The sequence below is a fragment of the Salvia hispanica genome, chromosome 3 (genome assembly GCF_029641045.1).
Source record: "Salvia hispanica isolate PSC_SH4W2 chromosome 3, Shi_PSC_v1, whole genome shotgun sequence".
In the NCBI taxonomy this organism is placed as follows: domain Eukaryota; kingdom Viridiplantae; phylum Streptophyta; class Magnoliopsida; order Lamiales; family Lamiaceae; genus Salvia; species Salvia hispanica.
Genome location: NC_142694.1, coordinates 30,255,198 through 30,277,282, shown reverse-complemented (window position 1 = coordinate 30,277,282; position 22,085 = coordinate 30,255,198). Strand labels below are relative to the sequence as shown.

Genomic DNA, 22,085 nt, shown 5'->3' with positions numbered 1-22,085 from the left:
TTATATGTTTTTTGGCCAATTAATGCTTGAGAATTAGGTAATGTTTACTCGGATTTTGGTTTTGTTTTAGCCGATTTATTTTGTTAGCGAGTGGATGCATGGGTTGAGAAGGCGAATGTGCGATAAATGATCAGAGATAACGTGACGTCAAAAGAGAATTAGGGAAATCGAAGTCATGATGAGAATTTGGTTTTGTTTGGATCAATTTATTTTGACAGCGATGCATAGGTTGAGAAGACGGATGTGCAATAAACGATTACAGGTGACGTGACGTCAAAAGAGAATTAGGAATAGGTTGAAAAGACGGATGTGCGACAAATGATCACTAGGTAGCGTGACGTCAAAAGAGAATCATGGAAATCGAAGCTATAAATGATAATTTGGGAACTTGATTCAATTGGATTGGATTCAATTTAGAGATGGCATTGGGAGTGGACAAAGTGCTGATATATTCAATATATCTAAAGTTTTAATAAAAAAAATATATATAATAAAAACCATTAAAACGCCAATATAAATATGGATAGACTAAAAGCGCTCACTTTATATATGCACTTTACCTCTCTATCAAACGAATCCCGATTAATAAAACAACGAAGGATTAGTAGGCGGCGCCACCGCTAAACGCCACCCTCCGCCACCGAGTAACCGCCGCTTCACGCCCCAATTTAATCTGATTATCGCAATCAATCCAACTCCACGGCCATTCGCACTTGCTCACAATCCTCCGCGAACGCGTCTAACACCATCCACACCCCTCAGATTCAATCCCTAATTTAATCTACACTTCCCTCCCCAAAAAAAATTGGTGTTTATGGAGCCTGATACTGGTAGAGCTGACGGAATCAGCTATGAGGAATCCGGAAATCGTGTTGATCTCGACAACTCCAGTATTCAGCATTGTGAGACCGGGAAAATCGGCGCAGAAGATGTTAATGTTGCTGGGGGTGGAGACGGAAGCAGGAAAGGCGTCGATTCATCTTGTGCCGGAGGAGAAAAGCCGCAATCGGGGAACGAGAGCGCGGTAGGTGGAGTGGCGGGAAATAGGAGTGTTAAGAAGAGGATAGTAAAAAAGACTGTGATAGTTAAAAGGGTGATAATGAAGAGGGTGCCGAAGAGGGTTTTGATCAATCGCTCGGAAGAGGGGATCAATTTGAGTGAGGTAAGAAGCAATGATGGCGTGATTGAAAATTCTAACGTTGTTGATGGGTCTAAAAGCTTGAACCCTGTGAATTATGTCGATACAGATGATATTAAAGGGAATGATGCTGTAGGTGAAGTAGAGAGAAACAATTTAACAGTGTCTTCTTGTGATTTAGAAGTTGATAAGGCCATATTAAGCATTGGGACTATTAGTGAGAGAAAGAATACTGTGACAGAGAATGAATTAACATCATGTACTGTGGAGAATCAGAGTACTGGTATTGTCAAAGCAGCGGATATGGAGATTACCACAGGTCAAAGTGAGCGTCCAGTAGGAGAAGAATGTGGAATTTTGGATGCAAAGGAAAATGGAAGACGGAATATTGAAGCTGAAAGTTGCAGTGGTGAAGTGGAGAGTGATGAGGAATTGGAAGCTGAGGAGCGGAGGAAGAAGCGGAAAACAGAGATTTTCCTTGGTGGTCTAAGCAAGGCTACGAAGGAGGAACACATTAGGGAAGTGTTTGAAGGTGTTGGATCAGTTGTGGAAATAAGGATTGTGGTGAACCCTACATCAGGGAAGAATAGAGGCTTTGCCTTTGTGCAGTTTGCCACAGCTGCTGATGCTAAAAAGGCATTAGCAAAATACTCTGAAGTTGAGGTAACTTGTATTCTGGTTCTGGTTACATATTGCATTGTATGTAGCATAGAATGTTGGCGTATACTATATACATTACAGTTGTCCATTTTATAATGATGACATGCTAGTTGCTGGTTTAAATTTGCTTTACGTGTATAGAAGCTAATGATGCAAGGCTTATGATGTCATCGAAAGAGCCTTGAACTACAAAGCATGGCTCATTCTTTTGGTATGACCGTGGTATTTTTATAATCAAATATCTCTGTCTGTATATTGTACTTATACCCTTATCTGCCTATAAATGGTCGTCTATTCCTTGATTTAATGTAATTATCTGATCATCTGCACATGCTGTTACTTTGTCCTTGCAGCTATTCCTTGTCATGCTTTATTTTCTGCCTCCTACGAAATTATTCCTTTTTGCCCTGATATGAGCTATTGCTGTTCTAATGTCTTTTATTTTTGTTACTTAACTTTAGATATGTGGGAAGCTCTGCAATACAGCTCCAGTCCAGGGAAGTGATACAATATTTATTGGTAATATAGACAGAAATTGGAAGAGTGGAGATGTGAGCTTTTTTTATGCTTTGTTTTGTTCAACATCATTAATATCGATGATGTAACTAAAGGGTACTCTTTCTGCAGTTGGTTGAGTTGCTAGAGAAAGCTGGCGTTGAGAAAATAGATACAGTCACTATTAAGGCTCATCCAACTAACAAAGAGAGAAATCGTGGTTTTGCCTATGTTGAGCTTCAAACAAGTAAATATGCTCGAATTGCTTTTAAGAAACTGCAAGAGAAAGATGCTTTAGGGACAAACCAGAATGTAAATGTTTCATGGGCACAACCCATAAATGATCCACCCCAAGAAAAAAATTCACAGGTCAGTGTTGCCCTTGCAAAAGATCTTCCTTCATTTTTGAAGAAAAGATATTTCTTTCATTAAATATACAACCTCTGATGATGCTCTGACATGCATTGAGGCTGTCATTAGAGAGAAGATTAGGAGATGACTGCTCCAAGGTTCCCTATTCTCTGGATGGTCCTGTCTTAGTCTAGACTCGAAGGGTGCATTTGCTTTCAGGTATAAGGAAAATTAGGGATAAGAAAATTCTCTCCTTTTAAAACTCTCATTTATTTTTCATCCTTATCTATAAGAAAGAATTTCACCCTTTCTTATTCATCATTATCAGAACAATACCTTATGATGATATTATCCCTCCGGGGTGAAAAGGAGGAATAAGAAATGGCTAAATCCTTTTTTATGGATAAAGATGGAAAAGAAAGGAGGGATTTAAACTGAGAAAATTTTCTTATCCCTAATTTTCCTTATTCCTTAAAGCAAAAACACCCTAAAAGTAGACTACTTATTTTGGGAATTGATTCAAATATTTATTATGGTAGGTTAAGATGACTGCATCCCTTGCAAAAACAATTCCAAAGAGGAAGCAAATGACACAAACCTCCAATCTGACTAGTGCACAACACCTTGAAGCAAAAGAGAATGCATCACGAAGTAAGTACTAGAATTCTTTTCATCCTTGATGGATTGTATTAATTGCTGAAAACTAATCTGACTCTAAAAGTTTTAGAATTTAGATGCTGCCTGGTTAAGATTGATGTGTATAAAAAAATTGTAGGGAGGAAATTCGGTTGCTTTCAAGAGTGCCTTTGATGGCAGCATCTTAGAATTTTGGATTTCACTTTCACGCTGTATATTCTTGACTGCAGTACGAGCTTATAATTTGAGCATTTATATTTGTAAAGTCTCCACTTACAAAGAAATTAGAGTTTGGCTACGCTAAGTAATGGTTGAATATTCTACCAAGACAATTTAGACTTTATCAGAAGATGTGTTTGGATCTTTTATGTTATTTGGATTGAAAATTTGATGATGGATTTAATCCATTTTAGGAAATACAGTAGTAGTTGTTTGGATTGGAAAATTCATTTATTGATGGATTTTATCCATATAAGCAAATACATTAGTGATTGTTTGGATTAGAATGCACTTGAAATCATCACTCTCACGTAAAGGTTCAAAGTTGTGACTGTTTGTTGCTTTGTAAGATAAACAGAAAATATTACTTTGTTTAATAGATACTTCTGATGTGTATTTCTTATATCTGCTTTTGTGAATTTCGGTTTCCAGCATCCAAAAAGCCGCATACACTTAGAAACAAGGGCAAAGCTGCCAGCAGTAGTTATGATCATGTAAAGGTTGTTAACAGAACTTCTACTACTGAAGAACTTGTACAATTATTGAGGCAGCAAGCGTCAACTCAGAATAATCCTCCCCATTCAGGTTCAGGTACAAGGAAGTTTTTACTTGTTTTTTCCCCATTGATCATTTGTAGGGAATTAGGATTCTTGTGTTGTGAGATCAATTGTCTTGACAGATCTATTTATTTGTTTCTCTTTGAAGTCAATATTTTACCTCCTTTTTGTTCTTTTCCACCAAAGGCACAAGCTAGTTTAATTGGTCAATAGCATCATCACAGAAGTTACTTTGATTGATACTCTCCGTGAATCTACATTTATTTTTTACCTAATCACTAGGGTCTGACATGAAAAGGATGGTCCTCAAGTAGGTTCAGGACATATATCATCTGAATCATGTTGACTATACTTCGCTAGCAGAATTTACTTGTTAAAATTTTGTAAACTAAGGCCTGGAGAAACAATTCTGCTGCATTCAATTCGTCTATGATGTTTCTGGACAGGTGCAGTTATGTCAGACCATTGTTTCCTCTTACCTGGGAGCAAGCGGCCATTTTCACAAGTGGTAAGTTATTATAAGTCTTCAGTATACACTTTCCTATTTGTCCATGTATTCTTTTCTCTTTTCCATTTGATAGACTTATTTCTGTTCATCCAGACAGCCAAGCTTACTGCTCAGTTATTGTATTCAGGGCCATGATCCTCTCTCTGTGCAGCACCAAGGATTGTCACAAGTGCATGCAGAAAGCTTGTATCGAATTTCTGGCCCAAGGTCTTCTAGATGCTGAGGCAGAAGTCCTCCTTCATGCTACATATCAAATATTGGATGTTTTTCTTTTTGAGATAATTGTTTGTTAGTTCATTGATACCTTCTCTTGTTCTCTAATTCCAGCTCATTATCTCATGGCGTTGGTCTGTTACGGTCCCCTTATCATCATCAACCTGGGCTTGAGTTCCCATCTGGTCAGTGAATCTTTGATATGTATTCTTATGTTTTAACTTGTACATACTCCCCTTAAATTAACAGTATTTATTATTTTGTCTCTCAGAATCAATCAATGGGAGAAGTTATCCTAGACATTTTGAGGTACTCTAGCCATGCTCTTTTCCCACTTTGTTACAGTTTTCCCAGGTCGAGTCTCTCGTGCTTGGTGGTACTGAGGGACGCAAACTGATACCAAGAGAGGCATTCCAAGCCTGATTTCTTTTATTTTTCTTCTGTTTTGTAATATAGTAACGTTATTAAAGAATATACTCCCTCCGTCCCACGTTACTTGAGTCACTTCTTTTTCGCACTCCTTTTGAAAAAATAATAATAAATAGTTAAAGTGGAGAAAAAATAAAGTAAAAAAGAGAATACTATAGTTAAGACTCTTCTCTACATTATTCTCTCTCTTACTTTTCTTTCTCTCCACTTTAACTATTTATTATTATTTTTTTAAAACGAGTGCAAAAAAGAAATGACTCAAGTAATGTGGGACAGAGGGAGTAGAGTAATATCTTTAAAAAAAATAAAGGAGGAATTTTGCGTTGTATGTTTCTCCTCTGCTTCTTATGGATATTTGCAGATTGCTGGCCTGGCTATAGCATTATCTGAACCTCATTATTGGCAGTAAACTGATGCATTGAGATGCTCGATACATCCTGATTTCTTCTCTTTTTGCAGGCCAGAGATCGAGCTTCTTACTACGAAGATACTAATCCTTATCGCAGACGTGAGTCAATTTTTTTTTTGGCTCCACCTCTTACATATTTTCTGTGTTCCTTTTGATCAATGGAAATTAGCTCATGACATTTCTTCCCATTATCATGTAGCCTATTATATTCACTCATATATACTTGAATTTAATACAGTAATCTTGATTTTTTGGTATCTATTTGGTGATTTGAGATTAGCTTCTGCTCATTTTTGCTCATGAAGTGTATTTTTCTTTGTTCAGGTTGAGAATTCATCACTGGGGATGGGCTTGATTGGGGAACTGATGTATATTTTTAAATGTAAAATTTTCTTAGTATGACTGATGATAGCTGCTCCAGTTTTGCTGTTAAGAAGATTTGTTTTTGCTATTTTGAAATTAAATCGAGTATGATATTTATTTTGAAATTCATAATATAAAGTTCCCTCCAATTTTCTTACGCCGTTAAGTTTTATTAGTATGGACATTTAATAGAAAAAAGACAGATTGATACAAAAAATTAGGATTAGATTATTTGAGTCAAAAGATGATTAAACAAGTTAGCACTATCAAAATAAATGGTTATTTTCACAAAATTAAGGTAAATCTAATTAAACTATGTTTTTAGCTAACAAATAGAAAATTTGATTAGTTTCACATAAAACTTTTAAGAAGGGTTGACAATTTTCAATATGATACGAATGTTAAACACGTATAAAATTAATGAGTTTTGATTCAGCTTTATTGGATTATGTCGTTATTGGATTAACTTATTAGAAACTTGATTATTTGAGATTGGGCTTGAGTTGGATAAGAATTAAGTAACCCATCAAAATATTATTATTATTTCAATTATTTTTATTTTTAAAAAAATTATACTTTAGTTTTTATTCTCTAGATTCATATGAATTGAGTTTTTATCATGTAAATTGGGCTTTTTCGTGCTAATTCATCTAAGGATCCGGCAGACCGATTTAGGGCATCCGCAATGGGGCGGACGATGCGACGACGATGCATCGTCCGTCACATCGTCCGCCACTGCAGCATCGCGGACGATGGTTAACCATCGTCCGCGGACGATGCGCGGAGGATATCCATCGTCCGTCGCATCGTCCGCCACTATGGACGACGCGGACGATGGGTCACGGACAATAGGCACGCGTTTCCTTTTTTTTTTTGAATTTTTTCAAATTTTTTTTCTTATTTAAACACTACTATTCACTACCATTTCACACACTCATCTCTTCAATTTCTCTTCAATTATTCTCTCTCTAATCGTCTAAAAAATGAATCCCGACGACTACGATTTGAGTACATCGGATGGCTGCAGACGGGCCTTGACTCGAGCCTTGTTCGATGTCGTTAATGATGCCAAGGCGGAATGCTTGGCACAAATGCAGTGGGAGCAGGCGGCGGAGGCGCCGGTCCCTCGCCCGATACGACGTCGGACGTTTGTTCCCCGCGAGCACGACGTAGCGCATGAACGTCTGTTCGCAGATTATTTTGCCGAGAATCCAAGGTGGGGCCTGAATGTTTTTCACCGACGTTTTAGAATGAGGCGAGATCTTTTTCTCCGCATTGTGCACACGTTGGAGGGACGTGATGAGTACTTCCAGTATCGGGAAGACGGGATCGACAGACCCGGACTTACGCTGTTGCAGAAGTGCACGGTTGCGATTCGCCAATTGGCCTACGGCACAACAGCGGATATGTTCGACGAGTACCTTCACGTCGGGGATACAACTGGCCGTGAATGTCTGAAGATATTTTGTAAGTTAGTTGTGGAGGCTTTTGGTGACACATATTTGCGACGCCCGACTGCTAATGATTGCCAGAGCCTGATGCGGATGCACGAGACGGTGCACGGCTTCCCTGGGATGCTAGGGAGCATCGACCGTATGCACTGGCAGTGGAAGAACTGCCCGACGGCCTGGAGAGGCCAATTTACTAGCGGCTACAAGGGCAGCCACCCGACGATGATCCTAGAAGCCGTCGCTAACCACCGCCTCTGGATCTGGCATGCCTACTTTGGTGTAGCCGGGTCGAACAACTACATCAACGTCCTCAACTCGTCCACCCTATTCGCCGATCAGTGCAGGGGTCGCGGTCCGGCCATTTAGTTCACTGCCAACGGCCGCACACATCATATGGGGTACTACTTAGCCGATGACATATACCCTAGGTGGCCTGTTTTTTTGAAGACGATCAACTGCCCAATTGGTGAGAGGAGAGTCTTGTTTGCGGCAAAGCAGGAGTCCGCGCGAAAGGATGTGGAGCGGGCTTTTGGGGTGCTCCAATCGTGGTGGGCAATCGTGAAAGGTCCGACGCGTTTCTGGTACAAGGAAGTCATCGCCGACGTCATGTATGCGTGCATCATCATGCATAACATGATAGTCGAACAAGAACGTGGCCATGTCACCAATTGGGTGGATGATGAAGCCGGATCTAGCTCCAGCACGGCGACCTCGCCGGTCACTCGAGGATTACCGACTGGCTTCGGTGCGGTTCTAGAGCGACAGTCCTCAATGCGCAACCAACAAGACCATACTCAACTCATGACCGACATGATTGAAGAAGTTTGGAACCGCAACCACCGCCGTTGAGAAATTGTAGTTTTTTTTTCGTATTGTAATGTTTGAATTTTAATGAAATGAAGTTAGTTTTCCAAATTTTGAAGTATTTAAATATTCAAATAATAGAAAAATGCTTAGGGCGTCGCTTAGGGAGCTATAGTCTGCCCCACTGCAGGTGGAATAGAAGGAGGATAAAATACTGACGTGGCGGTGCATAGGGCGTCGCTTAGGGCGTCCCATTGTGGATGCCCTTGTGGATGCCCTTGTCATTCCCACGCAAAATTATGCCAAACAGATTGAATCATATTTTTTGTAAAAGTTGAATGTGAGATAAAGCTATAAATTGATGACAAAATCTAAAACCGCTTAAAATTGACTAATACTCAAATGGATCGAATTTTTAAATAGAGAAGGCGGGAAAGCCTAACTAACTCTCCAACTGCTCAAATAAGAGACGATTTTCATCTCTCTCTCTCTCTCTGAGCAGCTGAATTCACTGTCAATTTCTCTCTCTCACAAACCGCATATGCAGTCACAATTCACATGTCAATTGCGCCGCCGCCGGAGATAAAGCAAGTGGTGTCGGAATTATGGACGAATTTAACCCGACGGATGAGGAGATAATCCGTGAGTATCTGATGAAGAAGATCAACAATGAGGCGTTTCACACCGACATGATCAGTCCGGTTCACTTCTATGCTTTCACTCCAGATTATCTTTCTGGTAAATTTCTATTTTCTTTTTTTTTAATCAGTACTATTTCTCGCTCATTTCGCCTCTTTCTTCAGATTGAGTGATTATTGCTTTTCGTGATTCGATTTTCGACAAATTATAGACGTTTTTGTTCGAATCGAAATCTTGTATTTGAGTAATTTCAATCTTAATCGTAAGTATATATGATTATGCGATATTTTTTAAACAAATTACATGAATACTTCATTAAATCTTGTTTTATTTAACTTTTAATTGTAATCAACGAAGTTTATGTGCTTCTTGTGAATCAGTGTAGTTTTTCTTCCGTTTATCCTCTCTGTTTCTAGGGATCTCTGTTCTGAAACTGCACTAATTTGTTAGTACTAATAGTACTTTTTATTTGCTCTATTTCTGCTATAAATCGATTATTTTTCTAGTGTTGATTATTTTAGTATTAGTATTTAAATCGCGGATTTTCAGCTACAATGAAATATAGCTGAGTTATAGTTCTGTGTTGCTGTGTTATGGTGCAGAAATGTATAGAGCAAGTGGAGAAAGAGTGTGGTATTACTTCACACAGAGAAGGAGAAAGCATAGACACGGTAATGTGGTCGACAGGACAGCAGCGGGTGGATATTGGGAAAGAGTTACTGCTCCCGAAGATATCATGCATAATCGAAGAGTTATTGGTTCGTGCAGGCTGTTCGCCTACTTCACAGGGAAACGTCAAGATTCTGTCAGGACTAATTGGATGATGCAAGAATTCACAGCACCAGAGAATCGTGTGAGGGTAAGTATTTTCTTTTGTGGTTGTAGATTTTTGGTCCTAACTTGTGTCGTTGTTGTTTGTCGTGTTCATATCAAATGGAGATTGTCGTCGTTGTTGTTGGGAAGACACGACGAAGATCCATTGTTTGGGGTGGATTTAGTAGTGAATTTAGAATTGTTAAGATGTTAAAATCTGGTGTACTAACATGTATTGATCCACATTGTTGTGTTGTGTTGTGCAAGCAGATGAAAGATTGGGTTGTGTGTAAGATGTACAAGAACGAAAGCCGGAGATCAAGAAAAAGAAAAAGAAAAAGAAACCCGGAGAACACTAACCCGGCCTATACTGAGGCGATACGACCAGTCGACGATAGCTCAACAGCAATGGCAAGCCCAAATTTCGAATGTTTTAAGCTATGGAAAAATTTCAAAGTTGATTGTGTTTCTTTATCAAAATAACTCAATGTGATGGGAACTTATTCAGCTAAGTTTTAGGTAAAACAGTCATATTGTTTTCATTTCTTATCATTTTCAGCAAGCTGTAAGTTGTTTGATAAGGGATTTCAGGTTGAATAAGTTTATTTTTAATACTCCATATGATTCAATTTTGGTGGATTGTATATTGCAACTTTTATGCAAAATTTTGAGTCTTAAAAGATTAGTTTTGTTGTTTTAGTGAGACTCGGGTGTAGCTCTTTTGGTGGGGATTAGTTACACTCCTTTCGCTTACAACAAATAGGTTTAGCAGTGGACGATACGAGTTTTATTTGATATTGGTAATAAAAAATATGATTGAAATATTGTACTATATGAAAAAAGACATAGTTATTCATTAGAGAGAAACTTTAACATGAATATTGTAAATAAACAAAACTTGAGATCTAGTACAAGTACTATTAGCAAAGCCACAGTCGAGTGAAATTTCAGTGGATAACATTCATAGACATTTATTTCTGATTATTAATAAGAAAAAATATAATTTTATAGTTATTACATTTACCGTTAATGAAAAAGGAGATTGATAAAAAAAAAAGTAGTATGATCGATTATTTGAAGGATAAAATCATTTAAGAGGTAATATAACTTCGATCATTAATATCTATTTATATGTTCTCTTTAAAGCTTCCCAAATTTAAGAATAGTTTGATTTTCCAATTTCTTACGTAGATTATAATTTAATTAATTTTGATTTTTTTTTTCGTGGTGGTTAGATTGAATAAATTTTACTAATAGAAAAGGCGGGAAAATCCCAACTAACTCAAACTGTCGAAAGTGTGTTTATTTGAGCAGAGCTCTCTCTCTCTAAAAAAAATCACCCCCAAAACCCAGCCTCACTGCGCCACCACTTTCACATGTCGGCGGCGGCGGCGGCGATAAAGCAAGTGGTGTTGGAGCCATGGGCGAATTAGCTCAGGTTCGCGAATTTAAACCGGCGGATGAAGAGATAATCCGTGAGTATCTGATGAGGAAAATCAACGATGAGGCGTTTCACACCGACATTATCAATACAGTTCAATTCTATGCTTCCGATCCAGATAATCTTTCTCGTAAATTTCTATTTTATTTCTTTTATTTCTTGCTCATTTCGCCTCTTTCTTCAGATCGAGTGATTATTGCTTTTCGTGATTCAATTCTCTGTTTTTGTTCTAATCGAAATCGAGTAATTTCATGAAATTTAATCTTATTTAACGTGACTTTCATGCCTCTTATGCGACAGTTTTGAACGTATATTTAATTATTTTATGCAGCAATGACTGTTGATTTTATTTATTTAACTTTTACTAGTTGTCTTGATTGTAATCAACCAAGATTATGCGTTTCTTGTGAATCAGTGGAGTCTGCACTAATTATGTTTTGGTTGTTCTTTTTCTACTATTAGGTTTCTTATTGAATTTGGTAAAAGATTTCAACTACAATGAATTTATAGCTGAGTTATAATTGTTTTTCTAGCTTAGATAAGTATAGGTTTGTGTTGCTGTGTTTGGTGCAGAAAGGCATAGCGCAGGTGGAGACAGAGTGTGGTTTTACTTCACAAAGAGAAATAGAAGGTATAGCCATGCTGATGTGGCGGACAGGAGAGCAGGGGATGGATATTCGAAGGTTATTGGTGCTCTCAAACGTATCACGCCTAACGGAGAAAGAATTGGGTCGCGCAGGCTGTTCGTCTACTTCACAGGGAAAAGTCCAGATTCTGTTCAGACTGATTGGCTGATGCAAGAATTCGCAGCGACAGAAAACCACGCAAGGGTAAGAATATATCTTTTGTGGTTATCGTCTTGGTTGATTGGTTGTTTGCCGTGTTCATTCAAATGGAGATTGTCTGAGTTGTTGTGAAGACACGATGATCCACTGTTTGGGTTGGATTTAGTAGTGAATCTAGAATTGTTAAAGATGTTAAAATCTGATGTACTAACATCTATTGTGTTGTGTTGTGCAAGCAGATGGGTGATTGGGTTGTGTGTAAGATGTATAAGACAACCAGGAAAGGCGGCGGCTCTAGTTTGATTCGTGATGCAGTGAACCATGTTGGAGAGGCGAACAACAACCCGGCCTATGCTGAAATTGATGAAACATGAAGGGTTGGTGTTTCTTTATAAGAACAGTCATTGAGATGAAAACTTATTCAGATCACTTTTTAGGTAAAACAACTCCATTTGTTACAGTTTATGTGAATATCATCATAATATCTTATTATTAGTCTCTAGTTGGATTTAGATTTTACTAATCTTGAATGTGTATGCTTTGGTTGTGATTGCAGGTGAAGGACACGCAGTGAATCAGTTGTGTAATGAAAGGCTTATTAATTTTTGTAGTGCTAATTCTTGCTCATAATGACATACTAGTATTTGTTTTTCATTTTTTGTTCGTAAAGATTGATTGAGGTGTTTCACAGAACCATTAAAATTATGATCATAATTCTAATAATCAGAGACTAGTTCAGTGTGGACAAAAACTCCAGTCACAATAGTATACAATGTATTGAATTGTATACTACTACTTTCTACCAATAGTTTTTTTTGTTTTCTAAAATTTTATTACAGTGGTAGTATAATGTACTCCCTTTGTTCCATGTTAATTGAGTCATTTTTTTATTTTGAAAAATTTTAAAATAATTGAGTCATTTTTATTTTTGGAAAAAATTAACCTATCTCTTACTTTATTTCTTTATTCTCTCTTAATATATTCACTATTATTAAATTCTATGCCGAAAAAAAGAACCTCTATTAACAAGGCAAAAAGAAGCACTTCTGTTAATAAGGAACAGAGGGAGTATTGAATTGTACTCCATGCAACTTCTTGCAAATAGTTTTTATATTCATTTTTGTTTATCCACCAAAATTAGTTCGGTTTTATTTTTAATTGTAATTGACATGGGCATAAATCGAAGTTCATGTACCTCAAAAGATATTTTCAAATTTTATAGATTAAAATTGATACCTTAACAAATTTCGCAAAAAAAAAAAATGTTCTCTCTTATTAACATTTGTCTCATACTAATATCAATTTAATCGTGGACAAAAAAGTGGAGTACAATTTTTAGGTAGATTATAATTTAAGTGAAGTTGGTATTTCGTAGTATTAATTCTCCTAAGAGCAATCAAGTACTTAACACTCATGAATTCGCCCTATAAATTCAACCATTTCCCCCCTTGCCACATCAACACTTTATCTTCAAGCATAAGCACGTGCAATAGCATCCCTAAATTCTACCCTATAAATCCGTCTATCTTTATTTCACCACCATTTTCATTTTTTATTTATTTTTGTGTTCTCAAATAAAATAAAGTAGCGAAATAACATAAATTTAAGAACATCCATCCAATCTTATTTCACCACCATTTTCATTTTTTTTTCATGATATTGAAATATAGAAAAAATTACAACGAGAAACAAACTAAAAAAGATACATATAAGTTTGAACGTTTCAACGCATGACAAATTTATGTGAAGCGGGTGCATAAAAATAAGGGAAATTGGTCTCTAAAACCATGAACTTTGCCTAAAATTTGGTATTTCCCATGAACTTTGAAATTGGTATATAATATCACAAACTTTGCATTTTGTTTGGTATTTCCCACGGCATGTTTATTACTATATTTGACTAACTTACGAGGCTTTTATCATACTTGACACAATTAAATCAACGTGGTTTTCAACGTGACTTTTTATGCTACATGTTATGAACTTAAAAAGTGGTTTCAAATATTATAAAACATATCACGGTTGCCTATGTTAAATAAGATTTTGATGAAAATATCTTATTTGAGTGAGTTCGGAAAATACCAAACAAAATGCAAAGTTCGTGATATTATATACCAATTTTAAAGTTCATGGAAAATACCAAATTTTAGGCAAAGTTCATGGTTTTAGAGACCAATTTCCCTAAAAATAAAGAAGAATTTTAATAGAAAAGGCGGGAAAAGCCTAACTAACTTCAAACTGTGGAAACTGTATATATAAATATCTCTCTCTAAGCGGAGCTGAGTTGCAAATCACCCCCAAAATCGAGCCTCACTGCGCCGACACTTTCGCGTGTCAATTGCGCCGGCGACGGCGATCAAGCGAGTGGTGTTGTATCCATGGGTGAGTTACCTCCGCGTAGCGGATTTCCGTCGGATGAGGAGATAATCCAGTATCTGACGAGGAAAAACAACGAGGAGGGGTTTCACACCAACAGGATCCATACGGTTAATTTTTATGATTTCGATCCAGATTATCTTTCTGGTAAATTTCTAGTTTCTTTTTTATCAGTTCTATTTCGTGATTATTGCTTTTCATTATTCAATTTTCTGTTCTATTCGAAATCTTTTACTCCATTTGAGTAGTTTCAGATCTGAATCATCTTCAAAGTAAATATCATGCCTCTGTTACTATGACCGTTTTATTTAATGCGACTGTTTTATACAAATTGCGTGTAATATTTCACTAATTTTATCCAGCAATGACCATTTTATTTAAATTTTAATTTTAATCAACGAAGATTATGTGTTTCTCGTGAATCAGTGTAGTCTTTGTTTCTGAAGCTGCACTGATTAGTTAGCACTTGTATATTTCTATTCATTGAGTAAATCATCTTGAGCCATATATGTGTTGCTTTGCACTAAGCGAAAAAGACGATTTCAATGATGTTTCTCCGTAGATTCACCTATATAAGTCGTTGCTAAAGTTGCAAAGATAAGAGCTTGAATACCACTCGTAAATAATCCAAGGAACATGACATTGCAAAGTGGTATTGAGACCAATCCTTTAATAATTTGTACTCAGAGTTGATAGTTTTTTTTTTTTTTACTTTTATAGCTTAGACAAGTAGTAGTATCAGTATTGTGTTGCTGTGTCTGGTGCAGGAGTACATGGAGCAAGTGGAGACGGAGTGTGGTATTTCTTCACTAAGAGAAAGAGAAGTAATAGACCCACTCAGGTGGTGGACAGAAGAGCAGGGAATGGAGATTGGAAGGTTGTTGATGTTGATAAACATATCGTGCATGATGGACGATCAATTGGGGTGAAAAGTGGGTTCGCCTACTACGCAGGGCCATATCGAAAAACTGCTAGGACTGATTGGACGATGAAAGAATTCAGAGCACCAGAGAACCAAGTGAGGGTAAATAATTTCTTTTGTGGTAATAGAATTTTGTCGTCTTGGTTATTGTATGCTTGAGGCGGTTGTTGTTTGCTGCGTTCATATCAAATGGAGATTGTCGGAGTTGTTGTGGGGACACGATGATGATCCGTTGTTTGGGTTGGATTTAGTAGTGAATCTAGAATTTGAATCCATTGTTAATATGCTTAATAATCTGATGTACTAACATTTGTTGATCACATGTGGTGTGCAAGTAGTTTGATCTTTGGGTTGTGTGTAAGATGTACAAGTACAAGTCAACCAGTAAAAAAGGCAACTCTAAGTCGATCCGTGATGTGGTGAATGAAGCCGGGAGTTCAAGAAAAAGAAACCATGACGGAGAAGAGAAAGATGGAAAGGTGAACAAACGTCGTGCGAAGAGCTCAACTGCAAGCGCAAGGTTTGAATGTTTTAAGCTAATAAACAAGTTCAAAATTGATGGAAGCATGAAATGTTGTGTTTCTTAGTATGATTTGTTACTTCTAATGTTTCTTTATTAGATTCAGTCAATAAAACAGTCATATCATATAGCCTACCTATTTGTATTAATAAAATTTTTCACTAATCTAAATGTGCACTTTTTTATTGTTGTAATTGCAGCTGCAGGTGAAGGACAAGATATGAATCAGTTGTTTGTACAGATTGAGGAGCATAGTTCTAAATGTGCACCACCTTTTTGTTGTTGTAATTACAATCAGCATTAAAATTAGGAGCATTGCATAGTTCTAAAACTCCAGTGAGTCATGATTCTATATTTCTAATACTTTTGGGACTTGTTTGTTGCAAAGTTTGTGCCAGCCGCTTGACCAACTCACACATGGAGTATATTTTTATCGATTGTGCGTAATAACCAAATGTCGTTTCATAAGTTGTTATTTTTCAAAGTCGGAGGGAATACAAGATAATACTATAGTCATATTTCTTAAATTGCACTATACAATAAGATGTATAGAAAATTAGAAATTATATATTCTCTGTCTCAACTAATGTCATACTTTCTGTTTTATTTATCCCAAAAAAATGTCATGTTTCTTTTTTAATTAAATTCTCTCACATTAATATATAAAAAATACGTACTATATTTTGGTAGTATAAAGTTTAAAAAAATGTCATGTTTCTTTTTTAATTAAATTCTCTCACATTAATATATAAAAAATACGTACTATATTTTGGTAGTATAAAGTTTAATCTTGGTAGAATGTATTGAACTATATACAACAAAAATTTAATTTACTCCGATTCAATGATTAACTTCGAAATGCAGTAATGGGAGTATATTTTATCATTATATGGTGTCAATCAGACTACGAACCATTCCATTATAATTTAGAGAATCTTAACAAAATTGCTGGGAAAGAAATACAATAAGAACCTAAACAAGAGACAAAGATCTAAATTTTGGATCGAAATACCATTTATTTTATTTTCATCTCTCCTATCAATTAATTGTGAACAAAAGAGTACAATTTTTAGGTAGATTATAGTATAAGTAAATTTGGTATTTTGTATTGATTCTCCTAAGAGTATTCACAATAACCCCATGAATTCGCCCACTTTTTTCCTTGCCACATCAGCACTTTATCTTCCCGTCCAAGCTCAGCTCCTGCAATAGTGGCCATAAATTTTGTCCTATAAATCCATCTAATCCTTATTTCACCACCATTTTCATTTTTAAAAAAAAATTTCTGTTCTCAAATAAAATAAAGTAGCGAAATAACATAAATTTAAGAACATCCGTCCATCCTTATTTCACCACCATTATCATTTTTTTTCATGATATTGAAATATAAAAGTACAATGAGAAACTAACTAAAAAAAGATAGATATAAGTTTCAACATATGGCAAATTTATAGAGTGAAAATAGAGGGTAAAAAGTGAGAAAATAATTTTTTTTTTAAAAATACAAATCGTGGAGATCGGCGATAAGACTGCAATAGGGTCGATCAATCCGCGGATCACGTAGGGCAACTTGATAGACCCAATTGTGAATGCTCTAAGCATGTGACAAGCTGATTCATCATTCCAATATCGAATTATGTGCATAAAAATAAGGAATTGAGTGAATTTTAATAGAAAAGGCGGGAAAAGCCTAACTAACTTCAAACTGTATCTCTCTCTCTAAGCGGAGCTGAGTTGCAAAGTACTGTATTCAAGTTCGAAAAATCACCCCAAAAATAAAGCCTCACTGCGCCGCCACTTTCGCGTGTCAATTGCGCCGGCGACGGCGATTAAGCGAGTGGTGTTGGATCCATGGGTGAGGTACCTCCGCGTCGCGGATTTAACCCGAGGGACGAGGACATAATCCGTGAGTATCTGACGAGGAAAAGCAACGAGGAGGGGTTTCACACCAACTTGATCCATACGGTTAATTTTTATGATTTCGATCCAGATTATCTTTCTGGTAAATTTCTAGTTTCTTTTTTATCTGTATTATTTCGTGATTATTGCTTTTCATTATTCAATTTTCTGTTCTAATCGAAATCTTGTACTCCATTTGAGTAGTTTCAGATCTGAATCATCTTCAAATTATGTATTTCACTAATCCAGCAATGACTGTTTTATTTAAATTTTAATTTATTCAACGAAGATTATGTGTTTCTTGTGAATCAGTGTAGTCGTTGTTTCTGAAACTGCACTGATTTGTTAGCGCTATGTTTTATTTCTTCTTTTTCTGCTATAAATCGATTATTTTTTCTACTGTTAATACACTTGTTTATATTTCTATTTTTTACACTTGTATATTTCTATTTTTTACACTTGCCATATATGTGTTGCTATGCACTAAGCGAAAAAGACTATTTCAATGATGTTTCTCCATAGATTCACCTATATAAGCTGCGGCTAAAGTTGCAAAAATAAGAGCTTGAATACCACTCGTAAGTAATCCAAGGAACATGACATTGCAAAGTGGTAGTGGAACCAATCCTTAATAATTTGTACTCACAGTTGATATTTTTTTTTTACTTTTATAGCTTAGACAAGTAGTAGTATCAGTTTGGTGTTGCTGTGTCTGGTGCAGGAGTACATGGAGCAAGTGGAGACGGAGTGTGGTATTTCTTCACTAAGAGAAAGAGAAGTAATAGACCCACTCAGGTGGTGGACAGGAGAGCAGGGAATGGAGATTGGAAGGTTGTTGATGCTGTTCAAGATATCATGCATGATGGACGAGCAATTGGGGTGAAAAGTGGGTTTGCCTACTACACAGGGCCATATCGAAAAACTGTTAGGGCTGATTGGACGATGAAAGAATTCAGAGCACCAGAAACCCAAGTGAGGGTAAGTAATTTCTTTTGTGGTTATAGAATTTTGTCATCTTGGTTATAGTATGCTTGAGGCGGTTGTTGTTTGCTGCGTTCATATCAAATGGAGATTGTCAGAGTTGTTGTGGGGACACGATGATGATCCGTTGTTTGGGTTGGATTTAGTAGTGAATCTAGAATTTGAATCTATAGTTAATACGCTTAATAATCTGATGTACTAACATCTGTTGATCACATGTGGTGTGCAAGCAGTTTGATGTTTGGGTTGTGTGTAAGATGTACAAGTACAAGTCAATCAGTAAAAGAGGCAACACTACTTCGATCTGTGATGTGGGGAATGAAGCCGGGAGTTCAAGAAAAAGAAACCATGACAGAGACGAGAAAGATGGAAAGGCGAACAGCACACAGTACAAACGTCATGCAAAGAGCTCAACTGCAGCTGCAAGCGCAAGGTTTGAATGTTTTAAGCTAATAAACAAGTTCAAAACTGATGACAGCATGAATTGATGTGTTTCTTAGTATGCTCTGTTACTTCTAATGTTTCTTTATCAGATTCAGTCAATAAAACAGTCATATCATATTGCCTTCTTATTTGTCCTAATAATTTTTTCACTAATCTAAATGTGCACTTTTTCTGGTTGTAATTTTGCAGGTGAATGGACAAAAGCTATGAATCAGTTGTTTGTACAGATTGAGGAGCATAGTTCTAAATGTGCACTCTTTTTTGTTGTAATTACAACCAGCATTAAAAATAGGAGCATAGTTCTAAAATAGAGATCATTTCGGTATAGAACAAAAACTCCAGTGAGTCATGATTCTATGTCTAATACTTTTGGCCTTTGGGACTTGTTTGTCGCAATGTCCTTGCTACGACCGCCTGACCAACTCACACATGGAGTATATTTTTACCGATTGTGCATAATAACCAAATGTCGTTTCAAACGTTCTTACTATTTTTCACAAGGTAATAATCATATTTCTTAAATGAGAACATCAGCACTATACAAAATAAATGTCATACTTTTCATTTTCTAAAAAAATATCACATTTCCTTTTTATTTTGGAAAAGTTCTCTCACATTCATATATAAAAAATACTAGTAGTACTACATTTTGGTAGTATAAAGTTTAATCTTGGAAGAATGTACTGAAAAATATACAACAAAAATTAATCCAATTAACATGGACAATATTTAATTTTAGTAATTAATGCAATTACAAAAAAGACACACTCCTACAATTAATCTGCTCCCATTTACTGATTTAACTCTGAAATGCAGTAATATGTTATCATTATAATTAAGGAAAAACTAACAAAATTGCTAGAAAAGCAAATTACAGAAATACAATAAGAACCTAAACAAGAGACAAAGATGAAACTTTTGGATGGGAAAATGCCGAAAATTGGGCGTTTTACCACTTTTCATAACTCGTATCATCAAAAATTCAATCAAACAAACAAAAAGAGTAATCAATCAAAACCTTTCAGCAAGGCGAGCGGTGACTGCTCTCAGCTTCGAATAAACCTTGGCAGCAGGGGATCCCAAAATCAAGCTACAAAGCGAATCCCTCGCGACCTTGATGTTCGCAAACGATCCAAGCATATGAATCTTCGAATCCGCAATCACAATCCTTGTCCTCGTCGAATTCTCAATCGCGAATTTCGTTTTTCCCCCTTTTCCGCTCAATCGCCCGATCGCGCGCGACAAGTGCTCGCCTTTCAGCGTCTTCACATCCTTGATCTCGAACGATTCGACATACAATTCGTCCATCCGGAGCAGCGCAACGGCATCGATCACGTCGAAGCCGAGCATGAAGGCGTGCACGAAGTCGGCGCACTTCTGGAGGTTGCTGACGTCGGGGGTGTCGGTGCGGGTTTTGAGCTCGACTCTGCGCGCCTTGAGATTCATCCGGATGTCGATCTTCATCTCGTCGTAGATCGGCGTGTAGATCTCGAGCCAGGATTTTTTGAGAGGAGTGTAGCGGTGCGGCGGGACGGAGATTTTGCGGAACTGGATTTGGCCGTCGGAGATTTCGTGCGCCTTGAGCGGCCGGAAGTTCGGTTTCTGTGCGAATAGAACCTGCGGCTTCCGTGGAGGAGCGGCTGCGGCTTCGACGTCCATGGCGGAGGGAGAAGCGGTGGCGATTTCGGCCGACGGATTTTCCATTTTGTGAGAGAGGGAATGTGAAGAACGGAGACGGCTAGGGTTTTTGTTTCAAGGGGTTTTTGCTTTGGTTATGATTGGCATATAAATATTAAATATAGGAGCAATGGTTTCTGGCATATGTCTTTTTCTATTTTTAATATTCAAATTAAATATGTTTTTTCTATTTTCCTTTTTTCTTTTGTTTCATTTTGTACATACCATGTTATGAATGTGAATTAGCATGTTATGAATGTGAATTAGTTTTATCCTTAATTGAAGTAAGTCAATGATTCCCATCATTCGTTTTAAATAACATCAAGTAAATTTGGTGTAAAATATGTTATTAAGTCATATTAGTCTCCTAAAATTTGTCCACACCCATTTTTTTTTTCATAATTCCAAATATTCTACTTCTTTCGTTCCCTCGTAGTCATTTTTCCATTTCAAAAAATTCCCTCATAGCTAAATCATTTCTATATATAGTGACTTTTTTTATATCTTTCTTACTTTATTCATTTTTTACTTTATTCTCTTTTGTCTTTTTCTCTTTCTTATTTTTTATCTATTTATTTAACATATTCAACATTTTTTTCTTAAACTCCGTGTCAAAAAGTATTGCCTCAAGCCCTCAACTAGACCTGCCCACGGTTCATAAACCGGCGGTTTCGGTTCGGAACCGCCGGTTCCGGTTTTGGGAAATATGGAACCGGAACCGAACTGTGAGGCTGTTTCACGGTTTCGGTTTCGGTTCGAAAACCGGCGGTTTCGGTTTCGGTTCGGAACCGCCGGTTTTTGGACGGTTCGTAGCGGTTTAGGTTCGGTTTCGCGGTTTTACAGTTTTTTCCGTTAATTTTTTTTTGCCATATAGTTTGATATTATAAAATAAATTGGAACAAGGAAATGGATAGTTTAAATTGAGTTGTAAACACTAAAATGAGGTAAGTGTAAGTAAGGATAGAGAAGAGTATTTAATATAGATAAAAATAGAGAGAAATGAGATCCAGTTTGAATTTAAAATCAACATTTAAGAATAAATAAATAAATAAATAAATAAAAATAAAAGAAATGGTGTTTTATGCAATCAATTTTGAATAGTGCAGCCATCGCCCACCGTCAATCAATCAATTTTGAAGACTCAACTAATCAATTTTGAAGACTACAACATTAACCAATGTTAATTTATTATACTTTATTTAAAGTAATCAATTCTTCTAAGTTTATTTTAAAATGTTGGATAAATATTCATTAATAATTATGCATACTCCATAGATTCCATACGTAAAAAAATGTGTTAATTAATAAAATCGGAATTAGTATTATAAAGTTATTACCATAAACCATACAACATA

The 22,085-nt window shown here is 36.5% G+C and overlaps 6 protein-coding genes across 8 annotated transcripts; 5 read left to right on the top strand and 1 right to left on the bottom strand.

Annotated features, from left to right (window-relative positions):
- The first annotated feature begins 548 nt into the window (after positions 1 to 548).
- Positions 549 to 6,127, top strand: LOC125214870 (uncharacterized). Of its 3 annotated transcripts, XM_089069131.1 has the most exons (11): positions 549 to 1,801; positions 2,260 to 2,349; positions 2,426 to 2,662; positions 3,184 to 3,295; positions 3,932 to 4,090; positions 4,503 to 4,564; positions 4,692 to 4,771; positions 4,892 to 4,962; positions 5,049 to 5,086; positions 5,666 to 5,714; positions 5,940 to 6,127. In XM_089069131.1, the coding sequence occupies exons 1-11, from the start codon at positions 815 to 817 to the stop codon at positions 5,942 to 5,944; spliced, it is 1,890 nt and encodes a 629-aa protein (XP_088925257.1). In that variant the 5' UTR covers positions 549 to 814; the 3' UTR covers positions 5,945 to 6,127. The 3 variants fall into 3 exon arrangements, 1 of the variants encoding a protein (XP_088925257.1); XR_016137306.1 differs by having other exon boundaries at positions 4,692 to 4,788; positions 5,049 to 5,714; XR_016137307.1 differs by having other exon boundaries at positions 4,658 to 4,771; positions 5,049 to 5,714.
- A 2,711-nt stretch (positions 6,128 to 8,838) lies between these two features.
- Positions 8,839 to 10,208, top strand: LOC148930537 (protein ATAF2-like). The gene is made up of 4 exons (XM_089066518.1): positions 8,839 to 8,971; positions 9,475 to 9,731; positions 9,956 to 10,096; positions 10,194 to 10,208. Exons 1-4 carry the CDS (start codon positions 8,839 to 8,841, stop codon positions 10,206 to 10,208), a joined length of 546 nt encoding a protein of 181 aa, XP_088922644.1.
- Positions 10,209 to 11,051: 843 nt separating this feature from the next.
- Positions 11,052 to 12,660, top strand: LOC125214876 (NAC domain-containing protein JA2L-like). Its single transcript, XM_048116082.2, has 4 exons — positions 11,052 to 11,256; positions 11,700 to 11,956; positions 12,151 to 12,348; positions 12,468 to 12,660. The coding sequence occupies exons 1-3, from the start codon at positions 11,106 to 11,108 to the stop codon at positions 12,283 to 12,285; spliced, it is 543 nt and encodes a 180-aa protein (XP_047972039.1). The 5' UTR covers positions 11,052 to 11,105; the 3' UTR covers positions 12,286 to 12,348; positions 12,468 to 12,660.
- Positions 12,661 to 14,219: 1,559 nt separating this feature from the next.
- Positions 14,220 to 16,131, top strand: LOC125209724 (NAC domain-containing protein JA2L-like). The gene is made up of 4 exons (XM_089066429.1): positions 14,220 to 14,434; positions 15,055 to 15,311; positions 15,548 to 15,729; positions 15,930 to 16,131. Exons 1-4 carry the CDS (start codon positions 14,290 to 14,292, stop codon positions 15,937 to 15,939), a joined length of 594 nt encoding a protein of 197 aa, XP_088922555.1. The 5' UTR covers positions 14,220 to 14,289; the 3' UTR covers positions 15,940 to 16,131.
- A 1,305-nt stretch (positions 16,132 to 17,436) lies between these two features.
- Positions 17,437 to 19,510, top strand: LOC125214874 (NAC domain-containing protein 55-like). Its single transcript, XM_048116080.2, has 4 exons — positions 17,437 to 17,731; positions 18,350 to 18,606; positions 18,843 to 19,042; positions 19,243 to 19,510. Exons 1-4 carry the CDS (start codon positions 17,581 to 17,583, stop codon positions 19,244 to 19,246), a joined length of 612 nt encoding a protein of 203 aa, XP_047972037.1. The 5' UTR covers positions 17,437 to 17,580; the 3' UTR covers positions 19,247 to 19,510.
- A 341-nt stretch (positions 19,511 to 19,851) lies between these two features.
- LOC148930536 (uncharacterized) lies at positions 19,852 to 20,828 on the bottom strand. Its single transcript, XM_089067709.1, has one exon. It carries the CDS (start codon positions 20,755 to 20,757, stop codon positions 20,065 to 20,067), a length of 693 nt encoding a protein of 230 aa, XP_088923835.1. The 5' UTR covers positions 20,758 to 20,828; the 3' UTR covers positions 19,852 to 20,064.
- Between the last annotated feature and the right edge of the window lie 1,257 nt (positions 20,829 to 22,085).